The 20,573-nt window shown below is 44.7% G+C and overlaps 1 protein-coding gene across 1 annotated transcript; it reads right to left on the minus strand.

Moving 5' to 3' along the window:
• Positions 1-2,557: 2,557 nt before the first annotated feature.
• On the minus strand, positions 2,558-3,924 carry LOC136550928 (carboxylesterase 15-like). Its single transcript, XM_066542514.1, has one exon. It carries the CDS (start codon positions 3,877-3,879, stop codon positions 2,845-2,847), a length of 1,035 nt encoding a protein of 344 aa, XP_066398611.1. The 5' UTR covers positions 3,880-3,924; the 3' UTR covers positions 2,558-2,844.
• Between the last annotated feature and the right edge of the window lie 16,649 nt (positions 3,925-20,573).

Consider the following 20,573-nt stretch of genomic DNA (forward strand, 5'->3'; position numbering starts at 1 on the left):
AAGATCGTAGGTCACTATGACTAGCGATGCATAGGGATGTCTCCCATCCCGCGTGTTGAAATTCGTTTCGTCCCAAAACAAATTAATTTAAAACCACTCTAAGTTAGACTATCTTTTATAGAAAATAGTAGCAGTAGCGTTGCCGCAAATAAGTACGTTACGAAAATATATTTTCTAAGATATATAGTGATACTAATTTAATATCATAGATATTGATGTTCTTTTTCATAGGTTTAGCTATAATTAAATTAGTTTGATTTAGAGTAATAATTTTATAAGTTAATTTAATTTATTAGGATTGAGGAAGTAGTAAAGTGATTACGCAGACGTTACATCAAGCAAACATTGCTAGCTAGGCAGCTGCGAAGATAAGCTCAAAGCGAGTAGTGGCCACTGTTGGTCAATGAGTCCCCTCATCCAAGTCTCACTACTGTTTGATTTTTCCAGAGTGACTGAGTGAGTGAGGACGACTAAAATTATTTTAACAACATTCTAAAAAATATGACCTATTAGAAAAGGATTTTTCAAATCTAACATGTGTGTTCACCTGACCCTTATAGTTAAGTCTGGGCATTCCGTTCTCGGTTCGGTTTCGGTTCGGTTCCTCGATTTTTGAAAAAATTCGGTTCTTAGAGAATAAGAACCGATCAGTCCTAAAATTTTCTCGGAACCAACCATTTCGGTTTTCGGTTATTTCGGTTCGGTTTCGGTTTTAACCGAACTTTTTCAGAAGACCTCAAGACAACAATAAATATATATATTGTAAGGTAAATTTATGCAACACTATATTAATTTTTAATAATAATAATTTATAAGAAAACAATAGCAATATAGTACCACAAATATATAGCATGTCAAATATAAAACACCACACATAAACCAAACATAATCTTACAAAATACATGTAATTGAAGTATAATTCATGTAATTCAGTTCTTTCGGTTAATTCGGTTACCCTAGAGTAGGAACCGAATTTTCTTCGGTTATTTCGGTTCCTCAATATCAGGAACCGAATAAGGAGCCCAATTTTTCGGTTCTAGTTCTTTCGGTTTTGGTGTTGGTTATTTTGGTTCGGTTTTCGGTTCTCGATTAAATTTGCCCAGGGCTACTGATAGTATAACAAAACAATGTTGTCGCATCTCATGTATCGGTATATGGCCTTGCCTTATTGACACGGTGCTCTCTTGCATGCTGCGCCAAATGGATGGCATAACAAATCAATGACTCACCTGTAGTGAAAGGGATTGTCACGGTAGGGCTTGCGCCAGCCCAGCTCCATTGTGTTTTCTCTACCTCTAAATAAGAGCATCTCCAAGAGTTTCTAAAACACACACTCAATCTAAATTTTTTAGCAAGAATGAAAAAATGATATCCAACAACTCCCAATCTTTTGGCAATTGAGAAAATCAATCCAATAAAAATAGCCGCTGGTGGAGGCATTGCTAGGTACTAGTATATTGCCCGTGCTAACGCTACGGTGGTGTCTAGAAAAAAAATCAAAAAAACTAAAATGAACCATAAAACTAACAATGAATCAAACCTGCCACCACTAAAAAAAAAGTTCTTTGTTTTATTTGAGAAGGCAAAAGAACCAACAACTCTCAAATGTTTTAGTTGTTTCAAACGTATGTTGCAAGTGTGTTATTTAGATGTTGCATATGTTGCACTTGTTATGCACGTATGTTGCAAGTGTGTTATTTAGATGTTTCAGCTGTTTCAAACGAATGTTGTAAGTGTGTTTATCTGAATGTTGAATATGTTGTAATGACTATACACATATGTTGCAAGTATATGTTTCAAATGTTTCAGCTGTTTCAAACGTATGTTGCAAGTGTTTATCTAGATGTTGCATATGTTGCACTGGCTATACACGTATGTTGCACGTGTTTATCTAGATGTTGCTAGCAGTGGCCATATATATATGTTGCAAGCGTATGTTTGTAAATGTTTTATCTTTTCGGACGTACGTTGCAACAAATGCTTTATGTTGCGCATGACCAGGCGTGGGAAGTGGGCGCAGACGGAGGTGGTCCCTCGAGCGTAGCATTCCCCGTGTGCGCGCGGGAAACGAAGCAGGCGTGGCGGCCCCCACAAACATGCACAGGCGCACACGTACCCCAACAGCAGGCAGGGCTAGGCCGGCAGGCGCGGTAGTAGCGTGCCGGCAGGCGGACAGGTCCGTACGTCGGGGCACTACGCCCTGTTCGTTTGGGCTGGTTTAGCTTATAAGCCATGGTTGAAAGTACTATTGACTGGTCTGGTGTGAGAGAAAAATATTGGTCGTTGGCTGATAAGCCATGACTTATAAACCAAGTACTGTCGCTGCGTCTCACCGTCTCGCCGTTTGCGGAAGTATGGTCGCGATCGCTGTGAAGGGCTGCGGAAGTCGCAACCACTGTGCGCCTGTGTGGGGCTGCGGTGTTGGCGGCTCGGCTCCTCGCCTCCTGAAAAGAAAGAGGCCGACGCTGATGGGTTGCTGGCCTGGCTGTTACACCTTCTCATTGATCCTAAATTATCCTAAATTCTTATGGTCTAAGGGTACTGCCCCGAGGGCTGGCACTGCTACAAATAGGCCTAAAGTCCGGGAGACAAGTAGCAAGACTCCAGCCTCTAGCACCAGCACGCGGGCATCGTTCAGTCATTTTCCGAACCTGAGCTGAAAAATCAGCATTTGCAGCCATTGCAACAGCAACCTCCATCATCATGTCATCTAAACCAACTGTGCAACGAACTGAGATTATTGTTTGCGTTTGATTTGTTTCTTCTGAGAAATCGTACTGTTTCACATGACACATCTTAATTATTTCCGTCAACACGACTCTGACAGTCTATAAGCCAGACAAACTAAGCACCGTGCACGAATCGCCTAATGACCCGGATCAGCTCGTCGGAGGCCTCACCGCAGGGCTCCGTGACGAAGAACCCATGTCCCTGCCCCGCGAACACGACGAGCTCGACGGCCTTCCCGGCCGCCTTGAGCCTGGCGACGTAGTCCACCACGCGGTCGTGCAGCGGGTCCTGGTCGGGATCCACGACGAGCACCGGCGGGAAGGCCGCGCCGAGGTCACTCAGCGGGACGCTCCCCGGCGCGAACGGGTTCGCGAACGGGTGGTCCTTGTTCGCGCCCGACGGCAGCGCCAGGCGCCACATCTGGTCGAACAGCGCCGGGCCCATGACCTGGTCGGCCGGGCACGCCGCCTCGGACGGCGTCGGCTCCTCGCCGCCGAAGTAGGGCCAGAGCATCACGCACCCGGCGAGGCGGAGCGGGGCGAGGGCGAGCCCCCCTTCGGAGCCGTGGCCCACGGCGACGTGGTGCGAGATGTTGCCGCCGGCCGAGTCGCCGCTGACGAACACCCGGGCGAAGTCGGCCGACTCGGCGAGCCACGGGTCCGCGCCCGCCGCGGCAGCGGACGACGACGTGGCCTGCGCGCGGAGCCAGGAGAAGACGGACTCGGCGTCGTCCAGCGCCGCGGGGAGGCGGTGCTCCGGCGCGAGGCGGTAGTCCGCGGAGAGCACGAGCGCCGGGAGCTCGGTGGCGAGCCGGAGCGCACCCGCGTGGAAGCTGGTCATCTCGAAGCTTAGGAGGCAGAAGCCGCCGCCGTGGAAGTAGACGAGCACCGGCAGCTTCTTCTTCTTCCCGACTCCGGCGTTGGTGGGCCGGTACATGCGGAGCCGGAGGCCGTGCGTGTCGTCGTAGACCACGTCCTTCCACTGCACGGGCAGGTCCGAGTCCGACGGAACGCGGCCAGTGGGACGGAGCATGGAGTAGTCCGTGGAGCGCCTCACCGTGCCGTCGCTGAGCAGCTGCACGAAGCCGAGGCAGTCCTCGACGACGTGTGGCGCCGCTGCCGTGCCCGGCGCCGGCGTGGGCGACGACATAGCCGGTTGGCTCCTGAACAGTGAACAGTGGAGGCAAGAGTGTAAAGTGTGAAGGCTGCTGGATGCACTGGCATTTGTTTCGCTTACTATATAGGACTGGACTGGACTGCTGGACCCACGGGTCAGCCACACCAGGCTACAACCTGTTCGATTGGTTGTATTTGGCTTATAAGCCACGCTTATCAGCCAACGAACATTATTTTTCTCTTACACCAAACCAGCCAACAGTACTTTCAGCCATGACTTATAAGTCAAACTAGCCCAAATGAACAGGGCGCTAGGTAGAGAGCCGTGCGACAAACCGTTTGTGGACTTCCCTTCCATTCCAATTTCCATTTCACTTTAGTTTTCCTTAGTCATAAATCAAATTTATGAAAAAATAAACTAATAATTATTAAAAAATAATTCAATTATTAAATTCACTATGAAATGTGTTTTCATGGTGCATGTATTCTTAATGAACTTATAAATTCTGATATGATCTCTTAAAATAAAATTTAAATAAATAAAATAAAATTAGAAAGATTTGATTTATGACAACTTATAGCTTACTAGCTGAACGCGATTTTTTTTAATTTTAACACTTTTTATAAAATAATTTTAAATCTAACACTGTTTGTTTTTTTACTAACACTTTTGACCGCGCCTATTGTCATGGCGCGGCGAAATGCCTGTGTCGCGTCATGCATGGTGGCGCGGTAGGAGGGTGACGTGGCGAAGACCGGGGTCGCTGACCGATGACGTGGCAGGGTCTGCCGCGCCACCAATCTTAGCGCGGCACTGACGCGTCACGGCGCATGGCGCGGCAGGACCTGGGCGCAGATAGAAGATCGGCTGCTTTTGGTTGAGGATCGACAGCGACGCGATCATGGACCATGGATCCTGGCTTCCTCGACCCCTTCCTGGTGGGCTCCGACCAGGTGCTCTAGTCTGACATGGGGTCGCGTAGCACGGTCGACTACTATGCGTCTAACCAGGGTGTCTTCTTCGGCGATTTCGTGGCGACGATGACCAAGATCGGGAGGATCGAGGTCAAGACGCCGGCCACCGACGTCGAGATACGCCGGGACTGTCGGTTCCCGAACTAGTTGCTACTTAATCTCGCCGGCAGTGCTGCCGCGACGCATTGAAACGAATATGAATCAAATAAATGCAGTCCGTGCGCAAGTTGGCAAGCTACCACATAAAATTTCCATTGGTTTGATATAAGTTCAACATAACATAACCAACTAAGCCTACAAGTTTCGGACGCCAATATTCGTTTGACCTAACAAACTAAGACCCAGGAGTGTAAGGATCTCTCGGACGTCTCTGTCTCTTCGAATTTGTTGGCAACACACTAGGAGTGTAGCCAACGTCAGTGTGGTCGCGTCGCCGTTGCGTACGGCTCGTACCCTGCAAGTATATGATATGCACGATTACTTATAATCTTTACGATCGTTAATTCATGGAGCCTACGTATTTAAAGAAACTACCTTGTTAGTACCTGTGAGGCTCCTTAGGTACCAAGCGGGACATCACCTAGCTGAGACATGCCGATCTCGTCCTGTGGCCAATCGTCCCACTGGCCGTGCTGTCTGCGAAAGCCCGGGAGGTCGTCATCATCGTCCTCGTTGTCCTCGGTTGCAGGGTCCTTCCCAGCACTATGATGTGGTGGTGTACGTACTGCGGAAGTGGCACCTATCACCGGCTGAGAAGAGCCGGCTGGTGTCCTTAAAGAGGCTGAAGACGTGCTACCCGACCGCGCCAGGAGTGGCGGTTCCATATAAGGAGTGTCCATGCAGCTCAGCTTCTGAGCTGGCTTCCTTCAGCTCTTCTTCACCTTCTGCATAAATAGACGTTAAAGTTAGTGCATTTCCCAAATGCATAAACACTAAAAAACATTTTCGAAACGAACAAGTTTATGTTTACCTCCACAAAAGCCCCAAGAACGCCTGGCCCCTGCCCTCTAGACTCATAAAGCCGAAACGCTGCTTTGTTGGACATCCTTGACAATTGTGTCGCCTGGGTATAGAAACACGGTTGGACAGTTTTAGTACACATACATAATACCAAAAGGATAACAAATTGTACAATTCAAGTATCTTACCACGTATCTTTGAAGCAGGGCTCTCTGTAGCTGTGTGTCCTCCCTAGTGGCAATGTCGTACACATCTTCGATCACATCTTCCTCTGAGTCCTCGTTAATCACCTCCTCCGTGTATGGGGGCTTGATATGTGTCCTCGTAGACCCATGAAGCCACCATAGGTACTCGTCGAAGGTGTGCTGGTCGTGTGGAGAACCCGCATGGACCGGCTGCCATTCCCTGGTCTCCCACAAAAGGATGTGCGCTTTGTGTGTCACACGCCAATCCTTGGTCTTGTACCTCTTCCCGCAGTCATATCTGCAACAAAATGATGTTAGTTATACCACACACACCCCTGAATTGTAGCTTTGTTATTAATCGATAACGCACCGGTGCAATCTTTGGTTGGTGGAGTAAAGCGGTGGTGGACAGCCTGTCATTGTTCCAAACTGTCTACAGACCTGATGGGCAAGTGAATCTCGACCACGTAGAAGAAAATAAGAGAGACGTTGCAGCGATACTCGTCTGACTCGTCCCTAGTGACAGGACTCAGATAGTACTCGAGCTCTGGAGCATCCCAAGGACACCAATGCACCTGAACATTTTATAATTGAGTTAGGTTGTGATATAGTGTATATCGAACAAGACACATGCATGATAGTAAAGAGAGCGTAACCTAGTGCTGTGTCAGGACGTCGAGACCGTCCGTGTACTCCCTGTACTTACGCCTCGCATTTCCTCTAACTAACTCTGCTTCCGTCCAGATATACAGAGCTGTAGAGAGTATATCATGCCCGTTCCATTGCTGCATTGAACACGATAATGAAATAATCATTAATAATTTAATCATATGTAACTACCTCGAAGAATATAGTGAACCGAAGTACTTACCGGTAAACCAGTATTAAGGGGCCTCCCAACGTGCCATCGTTCCCAACACCAAATCTGAAGTAGGTAGGAGCAACCCCCAAGGTTCGCATACCCTGAGGTGCGACGGCAGGCAATGCACCGCTGTCGATACGTCCATGCCAGGACTGTGCTGCCCCAGTTGTACGCCGCTATGTTCTCCCACGGCTGGCATAGTATGTGAAGGAAGATCCAACTGATGGTGTTTCCCGAGGCGTCTGGGAAGAGGAAAGCACCAAGGAAGTGCCAGAGCCACACTCTAGCGAACCTGTCGATCTGAGCCTCCTCAGCCTGTGAGTCCAAGTAATCAAAGTGCTCTGTGATCCAGGATGATGAAACACCAGAACTTTTCCTGAAATTGACCAAAGAAAATGAGACCCGATGACTGCAGGAAAGCAATGCAAGTATTAAATAGGCTTAAATTGCTCACTTATTTTTTTTGGAAGCCTCGTCGTCCGGTGGAAGAAAGCCAGTGAACTGAGCCACCAGCTCCCTCTAGTGATCGTTGTCAACTATCCCTGTCATTAGAAGTCCCACTAACCGAAGGCCAAAGATAGCCTTCACGTCCTGCATGGTCAAAGTCATCTCGCCGCAAGGTAGGTGGAACGTGTGGGTCTTAGGTCTCCACCTGTTATAATTTATAAGAATAGAACGACTGTTAGTTGCCTTAAATTTGTTATAAGAATGTTTACGTACAAAGAAGGCACTCACACATGTCTACAACTACAGTAAGTAGTGTTGGGTCAAGGGGTGGAAGACCGTAGTTGACAACATGGACAAGCTCGAGAAAGCCGGCACACCGTATATACGACGCGTAACGCTCGTCCCACTGGTGCGCCCTGGTGTACGTGCGGGGCCTCAAAGTAGGCAAGGCCACCTGTGCGTCGGTGCCACTCAAGATGTGTGTTCGGTGCTGGTCGTCGTACTCCACCTCAAGAATGGGATACAACAGGTGCTGCGTGGGAGGGACCATCCTGTTACAAATTGATAGACAAAGGGTTAGAGTATTCAAATTAATAATATTCAAATTAACATTATGTAGCATTGCAAAATTTGAACTACTTGTTATGCAATACGAACACAATATGAAAGCACATTAATATATTCAAAGTAACATTAACAGACATATTAAACAACTTCACTAGAAAAATAAGCATTTGACGAAACTTCATTAAGTCATCCAAATTGCTGTATCACGCATTACTAAGTACCGACAATCAATCCCTAAACCCAAAATCCTAACTAACAGTAACCTAAACCCTAACTACCTAACCAAATCTACCTAACCTAAACCCAAAATCAATCCCTAAACCCTAACTACCTAACCAAACCTTAATTATCCTAAATCACTAAAAAAATTCTAAATCACTATCCTAAATCACTAACAAATACTAACAAATTCACTAACCTAACTATCCTAAATCACTAACCCTAACTAAAATAACAATCATAATAACATGAAATCGAGAGAGCCTACCTTGATATGAGCGGGCGGGCGGGCGGGCGGCTGTGACGCGCCGGCGTTCGTGGCGTTGCCGGAGTGGGTGGGCGTGGCGGGCGCGGGCGGCTGGCCGGCGGGGCTCTGCGCGGCGTGCGGGCGGCCGGGCAGGCGCGGTGGTCGACGTGTAGGCACGGCGGCGGCAGGCAGATGCAGGGCGGGCGGCTCGGGGGCAGGGGCGGCTCGCGGGCAATATTTATCTGATCCTACCGCGCCAAGATCGGTGGCGCGGCAGACCGTGCCACGTCACCGATCAGCGGCCTCGGTCTTCGCCACGTCACCCTCCTGCCGGGCCACCATGCATGGCGTGGCACAGGCATTTCGCCGCGCCATAAAAATAGACGTGGCCAAAAGTGTTAGTTAAAAAAAACAACCAGTGTTAGATTTAAAATTAATTTACAAAAAGTGTTAAAATTAAAAAAAAATCTTGAACGCAAGGAGTAGTCTGTGCTACAGAGGATAAGAGCATATCCAAGAGCCTCTTTAATTTTCACTTTCTAGATTATCATTTGTATAAAAATCGTTTTCTATATTTTTTTACTCTCTAATAGCTTTTCTATATCCCGTGCACAGTCAAAGAGTCATTCTCGTTTTCTATTTTTGGCTAGCGAAAAATTCATGTACGTGTATGCGGAGGCGAGGAGATGTCGAGCCAGTCGAGGAGGCCTCTGCCCCTGCAGGTGGCTGCTGCTGCTCCGGCGTCACGGCCATGGCGGCCTCCAATGTAGGACGAGCTTGCGGAAGGCCATGCCACTATGCGAGGTAGATAAAGGGGTCACCGGGTCAGTGGTTGCTTTGCTTGGATGCTGAAAATTTGCCTCCCTGCCTTGTTCCTGTCAACTTCGTCTGCTCGCCTATTCGTCCTACTAATATTCTGGATGGTACGTTGCGTCATGCATGACAATAAAACATCACCGTCATTTAGGGGGATTGTCAACCGGAGAATGGTCCATCTTTGGAAAAATAAAATTCCTATGAAAATAATAGTAGGGTAGATAGAGCAGTTAACCTGAGTGCAGAAGCAAGTTGTGGTGGATCAGCACCGGATTCCAGTGGTTGTGCGTGCCTCCTAAAGCTCCAACGTTAATAGATCAATTTCACAGCCAAGTTTTCTTCGGGTATTATTTCATTTCTAAATAATTTAATATGGTTTGGTTCTGATAACCTTTTTATATACCTGAATTTATTATTAATTAAGTATCTAATAATCAGTTGATATCTAGTAATCTGACTTCCAGAACTCAACATATTGTAGTTTTGGCCCGAGACGTACATGTCATGTTTTGACTCTAGCATCTGGTAGTCTTTTTTTTTTCCACAATCTATTCATGCACACAGTAGAACTGGAGATTATTTTGATTGATAGCTCCGTTGCCGGAGCCGGAGCCCTTTGGGCAAAGCCACTTTTCGTGGCTCCACATCCTTACGAGAAAAGGGCTCCAACTTCCGTAATTTTGCGGCCTAAAGTGCTACTCGGTGTGGAGGGGGTTTGGTGTGGCTCCGCCTGCTTTGGCGCCGATGCTAGTGGGAAAGCCGGCGAAGAAGGAGCCACACCAAATAGACCCTAAATTTCTTCTCTTTGCTTGCTAGAAATGTCCATTTCTGTTTTGAGGCCTGTTTGGTTTAGCGCACAGGCAGCTTTCTAAACCATTAATTGATTTTGAGCGCCTTGTGGCTAGGATCACTGCCTGACTGGGAAGCTGCCTACAAGGAGGTCACGATCCAAACATGGCCTTAGTTCCCAAAACATTTTGTACCGTATAGAACCCATTCATCCAATTAACAAAGAGGTTCAAAATTGCTGTTTCAGCAAGAGGCAACGTGTGTGCTCTAATGTCAAAGTGGGGAAGAGAGCATGATGGAGTTCCCCTAATATTTTTTTTTCATAAAAATGCATGCAACGAAGGTTTTTACGCTCTTGCTTAATATGTGACAAAAGCACAATATGCATGATGGAATTTTGTTTGCTAGTTTAGTCGTTTTGATCTTGTATCTTGTATGTTTTCAGAGTCTTTCTGTTTCTCTTTGGCACCGACACTTTTACCAAAAAGGCAGAATGTCTGATCAGATTCTTATTGGTGTTTTTTTTGGGGTCATGGATGGATCGAATGGAACATTTGATATACTAATAGTGTGCATGTGCTAACACGACGTAAAATACAAAACAAGATAAAGTTTGTAAAAAGTAAAACGAACAATCAGATTCATTAAGATTCACTACTCATATATTATATATCAAATATTTTTTTGAGTGAAGCCACCTGGCACGCTCTTAGAGAGGGGCTCCTACTAGCTCAGCATGTTGGATGCAGTCGAATCATGGTTCAATCGGTCTGCTTGGAGGTGGTAGAGACTATGAAGCAGGGCGGTTTCTCAGCAACAGCAAGAGCGCCAATTTATGAAGAATGTAAGATGCTTTGGCGGGATTTTTCTTCAATTTTCATTGAGCATTGTAATAGAGATATTAATAGAGTAGCGCATAATTTAACAACTTTAGCTATTCAGTCAAAGCATACTTGTATTTGAGTCGATGAACCCCCTAGCTTCATACTTGAAGCCCTGGTGAATGATGTAACATAAAGACTGATCCTTTGAGGAGGCGATAACATCATTGAACTTACCCACCGACGACTTTCTCCACCCCCACATTATTTTAAACTAGAGGATACAAAGAAAACAAACATTTTTGTCACATAAAAAATATGAAACACAGTAAGAAATATGCACCACTGTCATGTACATAATACACGTGGCATATATAGTTAGAACAACACATGAAGTCTGGTTGGTAGAATATATAGCAGCACAAGCAACCCTGCATATATATAAGTTTACGATTTGTTGGTCATCATCATCAGAGGTAAATAAATAGTAAAAGAAAGAAAGAAAACACACCGGCCGGGCAGAACGATGTGTGCTTTACTGGTCACGTCACACGATCCATGCATCATTAGCGAGGTTTGCCCTTTGGCCCCTTTAGGCAGGTTCTGTAGCACGAACTCCAGTTTGCCAGGTCCTTGCATTGTTTACATTGATTCGGAGATTTTTTTTACAATCGGACTCGCAAATGCCATCAACTGCGAGTTGGCAGTTTTCTTTGCATTCCTTTTCCAACGCCGCTACGGCTGGGCGGCCAATGCTGAGGATGAGCAGGACGCACAAGGCGGCAGCGGCCACCTTTGAAGCCGCGGAACCGGTTGCTGAAGCCATGACGATGAATGGTGCCGTTCGCTTCGCTGAAAAACCAAGCTGAAACAATGTTCCAGCTGATTGTTGGTGAGAGAAAAACATTGTTCCGGCTGAAAAAACAAGCTGAAAAAGACAAATTATAAGAGAAGCGAACATGACCATTATATGTAGCTAGCTAGCAGGTACGATCCTCCTGCACCACAAATTAAAAGAGAGGAAACCGGAAATCACGTTCACGCACGTCCCCTCGCAATTTATGGCAAAATAGGAAACCACATAATAGCAATTTATGACAAAAATAGGAAAATGCAAACGGGTATAGCGCGGTGGAGGCAGCGTTCGGTATAGTTTTCTAGCTGGGCCGAGCACATTGGGCCGACCCGGGCACGGCATTGAAAAGCACGGCCCAAGCACGGGCACGGCCTCCTTCGTGCTCGTGCCAGGCATGGCCCGGCCGTAGTGCCGTGCCTGGGCCGCAATGTTAGCCCATAGTGCCAGCCCAGGCACGGCACGGCTAAATAGGCCGCCACGGCCTCGGCACGGCTCCCCACACTCCTAGCCATTGATGCCTCCTCCCCGCTCCTCCCGACCGTTCGATTTACCCATTGGACGCCTGTAGTATATATAGCGAGCCGCCGCCATCTCCCCTAGCCCTAATTCATTCCTCACCACCGCTCTCTCTCTCTCTCTCTCTCTCTCCTGTCTCGCTCTTCTCTCTGTGACTCTACGCCTCCCTCTCCTCTCTCGCCATCGGCCTCCTCTCTTCTTTTCCCCCTCCAGTGAGCCATCGCTGGCCGACACTGGCACACGGCACGGCCAAGTATACCCCTCCTCTTGATCTCGCACCGTCGATGTAGGCATGTCCTCTCCTTGTCGTCCACCTCATCATCTCCGTCACCGTCGTCGACCTAGTCGGACGCCGGCAGCTTTGGTGCTCCGGATTTAAGGTAAGAATCAGTTGCCCTCTCGCTCGATCTCTCTCTTTCTCTCTGTCTCCCTGCCTAACTCAGCCTCTGTTTTGTTCTAGATCTACTTCGACGCCGGATCCATTGAGGAACCAGAGGGCCGGATCCGTCCTTCGTCGACAACACCGACAATTCCGGTGCTCCAACTGTGAAGGTAAGAGTGAACCCTAACCCTAACCCAACCCTAACCCCTAGATCTGTACTAATACTGTGTTTTCTATAGCCGTTGAGGAACCCGGCGCCGACAAGTGATGATGGCCTACTCCTCTGACGAGACGGTTGAGGTCAGTGCCAACGATGAGAGGCGGATGTGCGGGCTAGCCAGAGATGACGATGAGGACGACCTGCGTGAGGACACTGCGGAGCTGTTCGGTCGTAGCGTTGAGGCTCCCATCGATGTCGGTGGCGATGATCCAGAAGACGGGGGAGGGGCGATGAAGAAGAGGACGAGAACAACGCCAAACGCTCACATCCCTCTACCTCGACAGTGTGGCTCGATTTCAAGAAGCTCTTCAAAAAAGGGCCCAAAGGTAAGAAGATCAGGTATGCCACTAAGTGCATCCATTGCCATAAGCAGTACTCTGTCATATCTAATGCTTAAGCATTTGTTTCCTCATAAGACCCCTTTCACTACTTTCGTGCATGCTCACTATCCTAGGCTTGAAGGTGGTCAATTGCTTTTAACTGATGAACATTGGGCTATGGCAGAAAAAGTATTAACATTTCTTGAACTATTTTATGATCGTACAATTGCATTGTCTAGTGTGTACTATCCTACATCTCCACTTATGATTCATTATCTAGTTAAGATTGCTATACACCTAAACAATTATGGTAATGACACTCACCTCAGACCTATGGTTCAACCTATGATAGACAAATATAATAAATACTAGAGGGATATTCCTTTGCTTTATTCTTTTGCATTCATCTTGGACCCTCGAGCTAAAATGAAAAGTTTCACTAGAGTGCTGAGGAGGTTGGGTCATCTTACCAATACAGATTATACTGCATACCAGGTTGGCACTAGAGCTAGACTTATTGATGTTTACAATAAGTATGAGAAGAAATATAGAGCTGTTAGGTCGAGGAGGTATGTCCCTCCTAACCTGTCTGGTAAGAAAAGGTCTGCTTGGGATGAAATTTATGATGATGGTGGTGGTGGTGGTTCTGCTAGTGGTATCCATCCTCTAGATGCTACTCTTAATATGTCTAGAGATACCTCTACAACTGTCCTGCTGTAGGCTGCAAGTTCTTCTGCTTCTGAACTGGTTTCCTACTTGGACCATGACACTGTTAGCCAGTTAGATGATGATTTTAACCTCTTGAACTAGTGGCATCAGCACAAACTCACTTATCCAGTGTTGTGTATCATGGCTAAAGACATTTTAACTATTCTTGTGTCTACCATATCTTCAGAATCTACTTTTAGTACCACTTGCAGGATCATCGAGGAGCGGTGGAGCAGGCTGAAGCCTGAGATGGTGAAGATGTTGACCTGCATCAAAGATTGGGAGGCTGCAGAGGCAAGGCTACAACATAATGTGGAGGACAAGGAGCTTGAAGAAACATTTGAAGAACTTTATCTTGATTAGTGTCTTAGTGATTATTTGTGTGATGTGATTGTAATATTCTGGACTTGTAAACTTTGATGTAAGGACAATGAACTTCTATGGAGCTGGGGTATACTCTTTTTCCCTGTCTAGGGTTTCTCACGAGGGTGAGTTTTTATCTAAATAGGTTTTTAATAATGAGACAGCCATTGCACTAAAGCTCCTAATAAAATATTATTTTGTTATCTCTTCATGTGTGTTTGTGTGATTCTGTGATCTATGAGTTTCTGTGATCAAGTTAATATCAATTCTCTGTGAACATGTAACTTTGAGTCTTTGATAAGTTCTCTGAACTTGTAACTTAAGATTGAGATGATAAAGTTATTGTCCATGATATTCTCATCAGTTTGAGGTGTTGAGCACTTATAGTGCCAGTGTCGGCACGGGCACTGGTAGGCCTCTGTGCCCAGTGGCACGGCACGGCACGACTAAGACCTGATAGCGCCAGTGCCTGGGCCGGCACCTCGGCACGGTGGCGCTAACAGACACGGCACGGCTAGTCTACCGTGCTGCGTAGTGTCGTGCCTGGCCGTGCTCGTGCTAGTGTCGTGTTGGGCGGCCCGTTTGGCCAACTATAGCGTTCGGGGTGCGGGGTGGGGTTCTTCTAGCTTGAATGCTGTGCATGATGCGGTATTTTGACCCTAGGATCTTCAATGAGCAAGAGAAGGCTTGAGGAGAGATCCGGGCCATTCATTTGTACAAAGCTGGATTACTTTGGTACATAAATTTGGGTGGGCTTAGATTAGGCATGACTGTGGGGGTGGTTGAGCAGGGTGGATTTAGTAAAGAAAATTTTAGTGTATATATCATAGAGGGGTAGAGATGAGGCTTATTAGCCTACCAATAAGTGGTCTAACTTTTTTTTAACTATTAATGTGTGCCGAAATACCAAAGTCTTTTTTTTTACTAAGAATAGGCACATGAGTTCATGTCGTCAAAAACAATTGCACAACAAAAAAACTATCTAGGTGGACATAACCAAAATTTGTATGCATGTGCTTGATAGTTGAGTTGGGCTGGTTCTTCTGTTCTATTCTTTCTTGATTGCCATGTTAGTTCCATTTGTTTTGTTTGCGTGTGGGGATCGCTGACGTGGAGACGTAGAGATTCACCTGCCTAGAACACCTGGTTGTATATAAGGGTTCAAAGTTCTCGGTGTTTCTAGAAAATCCTTCAAACTAAATATTTTAAAAGTTCTTGGTGTTTGTAGCCGGTAACTAGAGCTGGGACTTAGCCATGTCGGCAGGTCTTTACACGGTCTTTTAGCACGACCTGACGGCACGGCACCAAATATTTTAGGCTGTGTCAGCACTGGCAGGAACACGAGGGTCGTGACGTGCTCAGGATCTTGACATGGCGGGCTACATGGCCCGACCCACTTTTTGTTCCGTGCTTGGGCCTGACACGACGCAAAAATATATGACACGTATACACATCTACAACTCTACAATACAATTTCCTAGCATTTATTATACTGTATCTCATATAATTCTTGGATAGATTATGAAAATCATTAAAATTTTTATAAAAATAGTACACACAAGATATATATTTTTCATATCACAAGCGAAAAAAGAAAACTAGCAAAGATATTTTGAAGGCGTGCCGGCGTGTCATAGGCCGTGCTTGGTTCGAATAAAACGGCACGGCCCGACATGACTCGTGCCTAGAGGGCACGACCTAAGACGGCACATGCATGTGTAGTTTTATATATATGCAGAGCTTATGCATAGTTTTATATATTCTAGTAGAAAGCGTGCCCTCACGCGCGCGTGAGAGCAGAGCAATTTGAAATTTTCAGTGGTACTGTTTAAGTATTTACACGGATACCAAAGGTAGATGAAACCTGAATGACACGAGACATTTGGGACATGAAGCCCACAAGCAGCAGCAGCAGTGCATACAAGCAGAGCAGCATTTTCACGAAAAGATCGCAAATTGATAGGCCTCTCCTCCAAGGAACTCGCACGATGGTACAAGGTACATGGAACACCAACTCGCCACGATATAGCAGGGACAGGACTGGCAGCATCAATGGTTTTTGCAAAGACCATAGTGTGTCTTGGAACATCTTTAGCCTGACGAACTTCACTCTTCAAGCCATATGTAACTGCCTTCAGAAGAGTATCGATTTGTATATCAGCAGTGACCTCTGTCCATCTTCGATCTTTTTTTTTCGCGAGCATGTCATTGTGACACGTGTTTCATTAAGCAGAAGTGGAATGTCAAAGGTTACAACGTTCCTGAGTAATCCTTGGATTACTTAGGAAAGGCGGAACCCTGACTAGGGCCGGCAAATACGAGCATATGTGTGCAATATATATCAAGCATGTGTAAATTAAGGCAAAAATATGAGGTAACAAAGAAAAAATGGGATTACATGAGAAATAGGCAGCGAGAATTCCATAAATGAGTAAGCTAATTAAAAAGAAGAATCCCGACCAGAGGGCATTGGAAGACTTATACAATGAAGAAAAAGTGCATACCTAAGGTTGTGACGGTGCAGATAAATGGCACTAACCCATACGGCATCCGGAAACATACATTTTAGCATAGAACCAGCAACTTCTTTTAAATGCTTGTTGCGTCTGTATATTTTTCTAACTCTCCTCCAGTCCTGAGTGCTTCAACATGACTATTCTCCACCGTGACAGGTCTATCCTTGCTCCAACAAAATAGATATTGGTTTTGTCCTGCATCAAACGGCTACCATGTAATATAATATACTGGAATGCTTGTGAGGTAACGAATGGTAAAAGGAAAAGGCCTTACACTTGTTGGACCACAAGGGACAAATAAGACAATGATGCATAGCAGTTCCCTTGGCAACAGCATGCCCCCATTCCGGATAGTTTACATTGACGCAAACTTGCTGCAAAGTAATGGACAATAACAGTGGTATCGATATCCAATTATTTATACAACGTACATGTTGAGATAAGTGGTGGAAGAATCAGTTTAACCACGAACCTATTTTCCCTCTCTTCATCAATGACAATACCGCATAGTGGTGGAGCAGCAGGAAGGAGCTTGTACTGCACAATAGTTAAATAAGCATACTTTGACCAGCAAAAACTTCATGGTATCTCCAATTTCAGAAATTTGAGCTGTCCAATCAAATTAAATAAATAAGAGAATTTCAGATTATATCATCAACCATATAATTACGTATTTGTTGTTTTTTATTTTTGTAGACTAAAGTGTTAAACTGAAGGCAATAATGGTGTAGGTCCAGGGAAAGACACCAATGTCAATTTCAGTTTCAGATTGAAGCACTTATGGAGTGAAGTAACTTAATATGAAAAGCAGTTCTAACAATAGCAACTAACATCCTCACAGTGTCAAACTACTGCACATGCATTTTTCTATGACTAACATTACAAATACATGAATTTGTTAACAGCACATGAGCCAATCAAGAGGGCGAGAAGGACCAGAGAGACAGCATACCAAAGGAAGGCAACTTCAATCAGCAATTTGTTGTTGATATGTACACAAAAAAAGGGCCAATTTGCATATGTATTGACTATTGAGCAGACAATGTTTTAGTTCGGTGCCATTTAATTAGAAGGGGGTGTGTGTGAGGGGAAAAAAGTGCAGTGTAACAGAACTAATTCTATATGCAAGAAAGCGCCAAAAACTCAGACAGGAGCAAACGGGAAGATATATTCAGATTAATGTCATCGACTAAGGCAATATTGTCAAGCTTATACATTATTTGACTACAAGCCTGGCATACAAGGACAGCTAAACTTTAAGGTTTCAAATTGGCCACAAAAACATGGATCGATCCTAGTTATCATGGTACCGATCATCCCAACTAACCATGATTGGCCATGATTAATCGTGACTAATCAGTATTGCATAGCTGATAGCTGTGGCACCGAGCAGCTGGATTAGTCGTGACCAATCGCGCTCGCGCTTAGTCGGCCGACTTGATAACATTGTAAAGATCATAAAGGATTATATAAAGGTTGGCAGCGAAAGCATGCTGAACATCATAGGTGTAGAGATACATAATGTAGATAACCGATTGGCTTTGGTTATATTTCTAAATTGTAGAAAAAGCAATGAGGAAACTCTAACATAACCAATGAACTTATTCACATGGGGACAATAGCAATGTAGTAATAAGTATTGAATGTGATAAACATACCTCCAGAATGACCTCCACATTGTCATTGTTATCTAAGCTTGAAGTTGCGCTCCATGCTTTTGTCGATATAGAATGTTTGATCGATGGCATATTAGATAAGACACGAGATGGCAAATTAGAGCCTACCGCAGAATCGCCGACAATTTTTTGTTTAACAACACTGCGATGCATTTCTCAAAGGTGATTGTCTGCAATTCCTCAATTTTTCACAAACAGATAAACATTCAGCACAATTGCTTGGAGGTCTAAATTAGAAACATGGTAAGGCCAGTGGAGCACTTAACTATGTAAGGTTCAGTTGGATTACTAAAAGATCATCTCCATTTTAGGACATCTCAATTGAAACCCCAGCAGTCTAGGTCAAGCTCAGGTTCCTTAAAATGAGTGTCCCGGCACTGTACTTTCCATAGAATGTTTACATGGAAAACGTTCTTAGATAAGAAGGTGCCAAGGTAGAAGGGCCCCAGGAAAATAATGAACCTAAGATTAAAAAATAACAACTTTGCCACCTGAAACCAGGTATCCTCATTCCAATAAAAATGTAAAATGCAGTAACTGCAGTTCAATTTATAGCATGCTATATAAACCATTGACATGGATTAGCATAGTACCTACACTCGCCATTTCACAAATGCAAAGGGACTCAGGTCCTAAACAAAGGCAGGAATGCCATCTTTAGTAACTTAAATGGCAAAAAAAGGTGAAAACATTTGACGAAGTTTTAGGCCAATGTGGAGTATATGCTAAATGTTCAATGCCAAAGCCGACAACCTTGATCTGAAGAAAGACCTCTGGATTTTCCAATGAGCTTCTTGCTGTCCCAAGTTTGAAGAGCAATGAAATCGTGCAAGGGAAACATGGAACCGACAGCCCATTTTCTGCTGCAAAAGTGCACGCATGTAAATGGGGAAAATACAGCTATCACACTAAGCAACCGCTAGATTGACGAAGGGAGCAAGCAGAAACTATAGTGCCGAAATTGTCATGAGGCAACCCCATGTTAGAGGCCAGATAAATATGAAGATGGCTCTAATAGGCCAGATAAATATGTGTGGCCATCTCATGTCTTAATTTGCTGAAACTGAAATAATGGTACTAATGGGCTAGATAATTATCTGTGCATCTATGTTTGTAGCAGGTGTGAAACTAACAAGCAGGACACTGAGATACATAAATCATAGAGGCAGCAAGTGGACAGTAGTAGATTTTGTAAAGCATGGTAATGACATTAAAGTAGAACCTGGATATCAGAAATTAAGAAATGGGATAATGTAGTTCACAATTTTCTTTAAAAGAAAGTATATTCAGCACAAGTAGCAATAGGTAGACTAAAAGAATTACGAATGCAGTAATATTTAAATTATAACATGGTGACAACAAACACATTGGCATCAGTGTCCCACCTGGAGACCTGCAACACATGAAATCAAATTTAATCAAATTGGGCTTTGTACCATAAAAATCACTGACCATGAGAAAAACGAAATTAGATAAATCCTACACAATCCCCTTCAAAAAAATCCTAGCACAAAAAAAACATTTCCATGGACACCAAAACAGAACTATCAAGTAAACCAATCCTAGAATATAAGGATCCACACATTGAGTTGTAGTGCATCACATATATATCTAGTTTAAATTTTTGAGAGAAAAATATACAGACACAAAAACTCAGCAGACACCAGCATATGTACCACCAATCCTCAACATGGATATTCAGTGACTAAATTTCGTTAGGAACTGGTAAGTAAGGATGGGAAAAGTAACTTATATAGGACCAACATAGAAACAGGGAGTACCTAAGAGACGGTGCCGAGGTCGCTGAATACATGGGGGAAAGGAACTTTCCATGGTTATGTAAATCTTGGAAGAACCAAGCAAGGAAACCAATACATCAAGCACTATGAAACATTATGGATGGAGCTACATACTGTAAGTCAGAAGCAAACATAATGGAGGTAGAGTAAAACAAATGGGTATTGGATTAACCAACATAGGTTTCTTGGATTAAAAGAAAAGATTTAGAAACCCATACAATTTTTTTCCTGAACTGTAAAAACATAATATAGTACATAACTCTTGATCAGGTAAAAATCACAGCTATGAATTAGCATGCCAAAAAAAATAATTGTTGTTTAGTACTCAGGTTTCCTTTAGACAGTTAGAGCCTGCAGTATAATAGAACTTATGAACATGAAATTCATCTCGTTTCAATTTAACATATAGGTGTATTTCTCAAAAGCAATTCCAAAGCATCAAATTTCACAAATTGGCTAACATGCAGTACCAATGTTTGGTAGT

The sequence above is a fragment of the Miscanthus floridulus genome, chromosome 4 (genome assembly GCF_019320115.1).
Source record: "Miscanthus floridulus cultivar M001 chromosome 4, ASM1932011v1, whole genome shotgun sequence".
NCBI lineage: Eukaryota > Viridiplantae > Streptophyta > Magnoliopsida > Poales > Poaceae > Miscanthus > Miscanthus floridulus.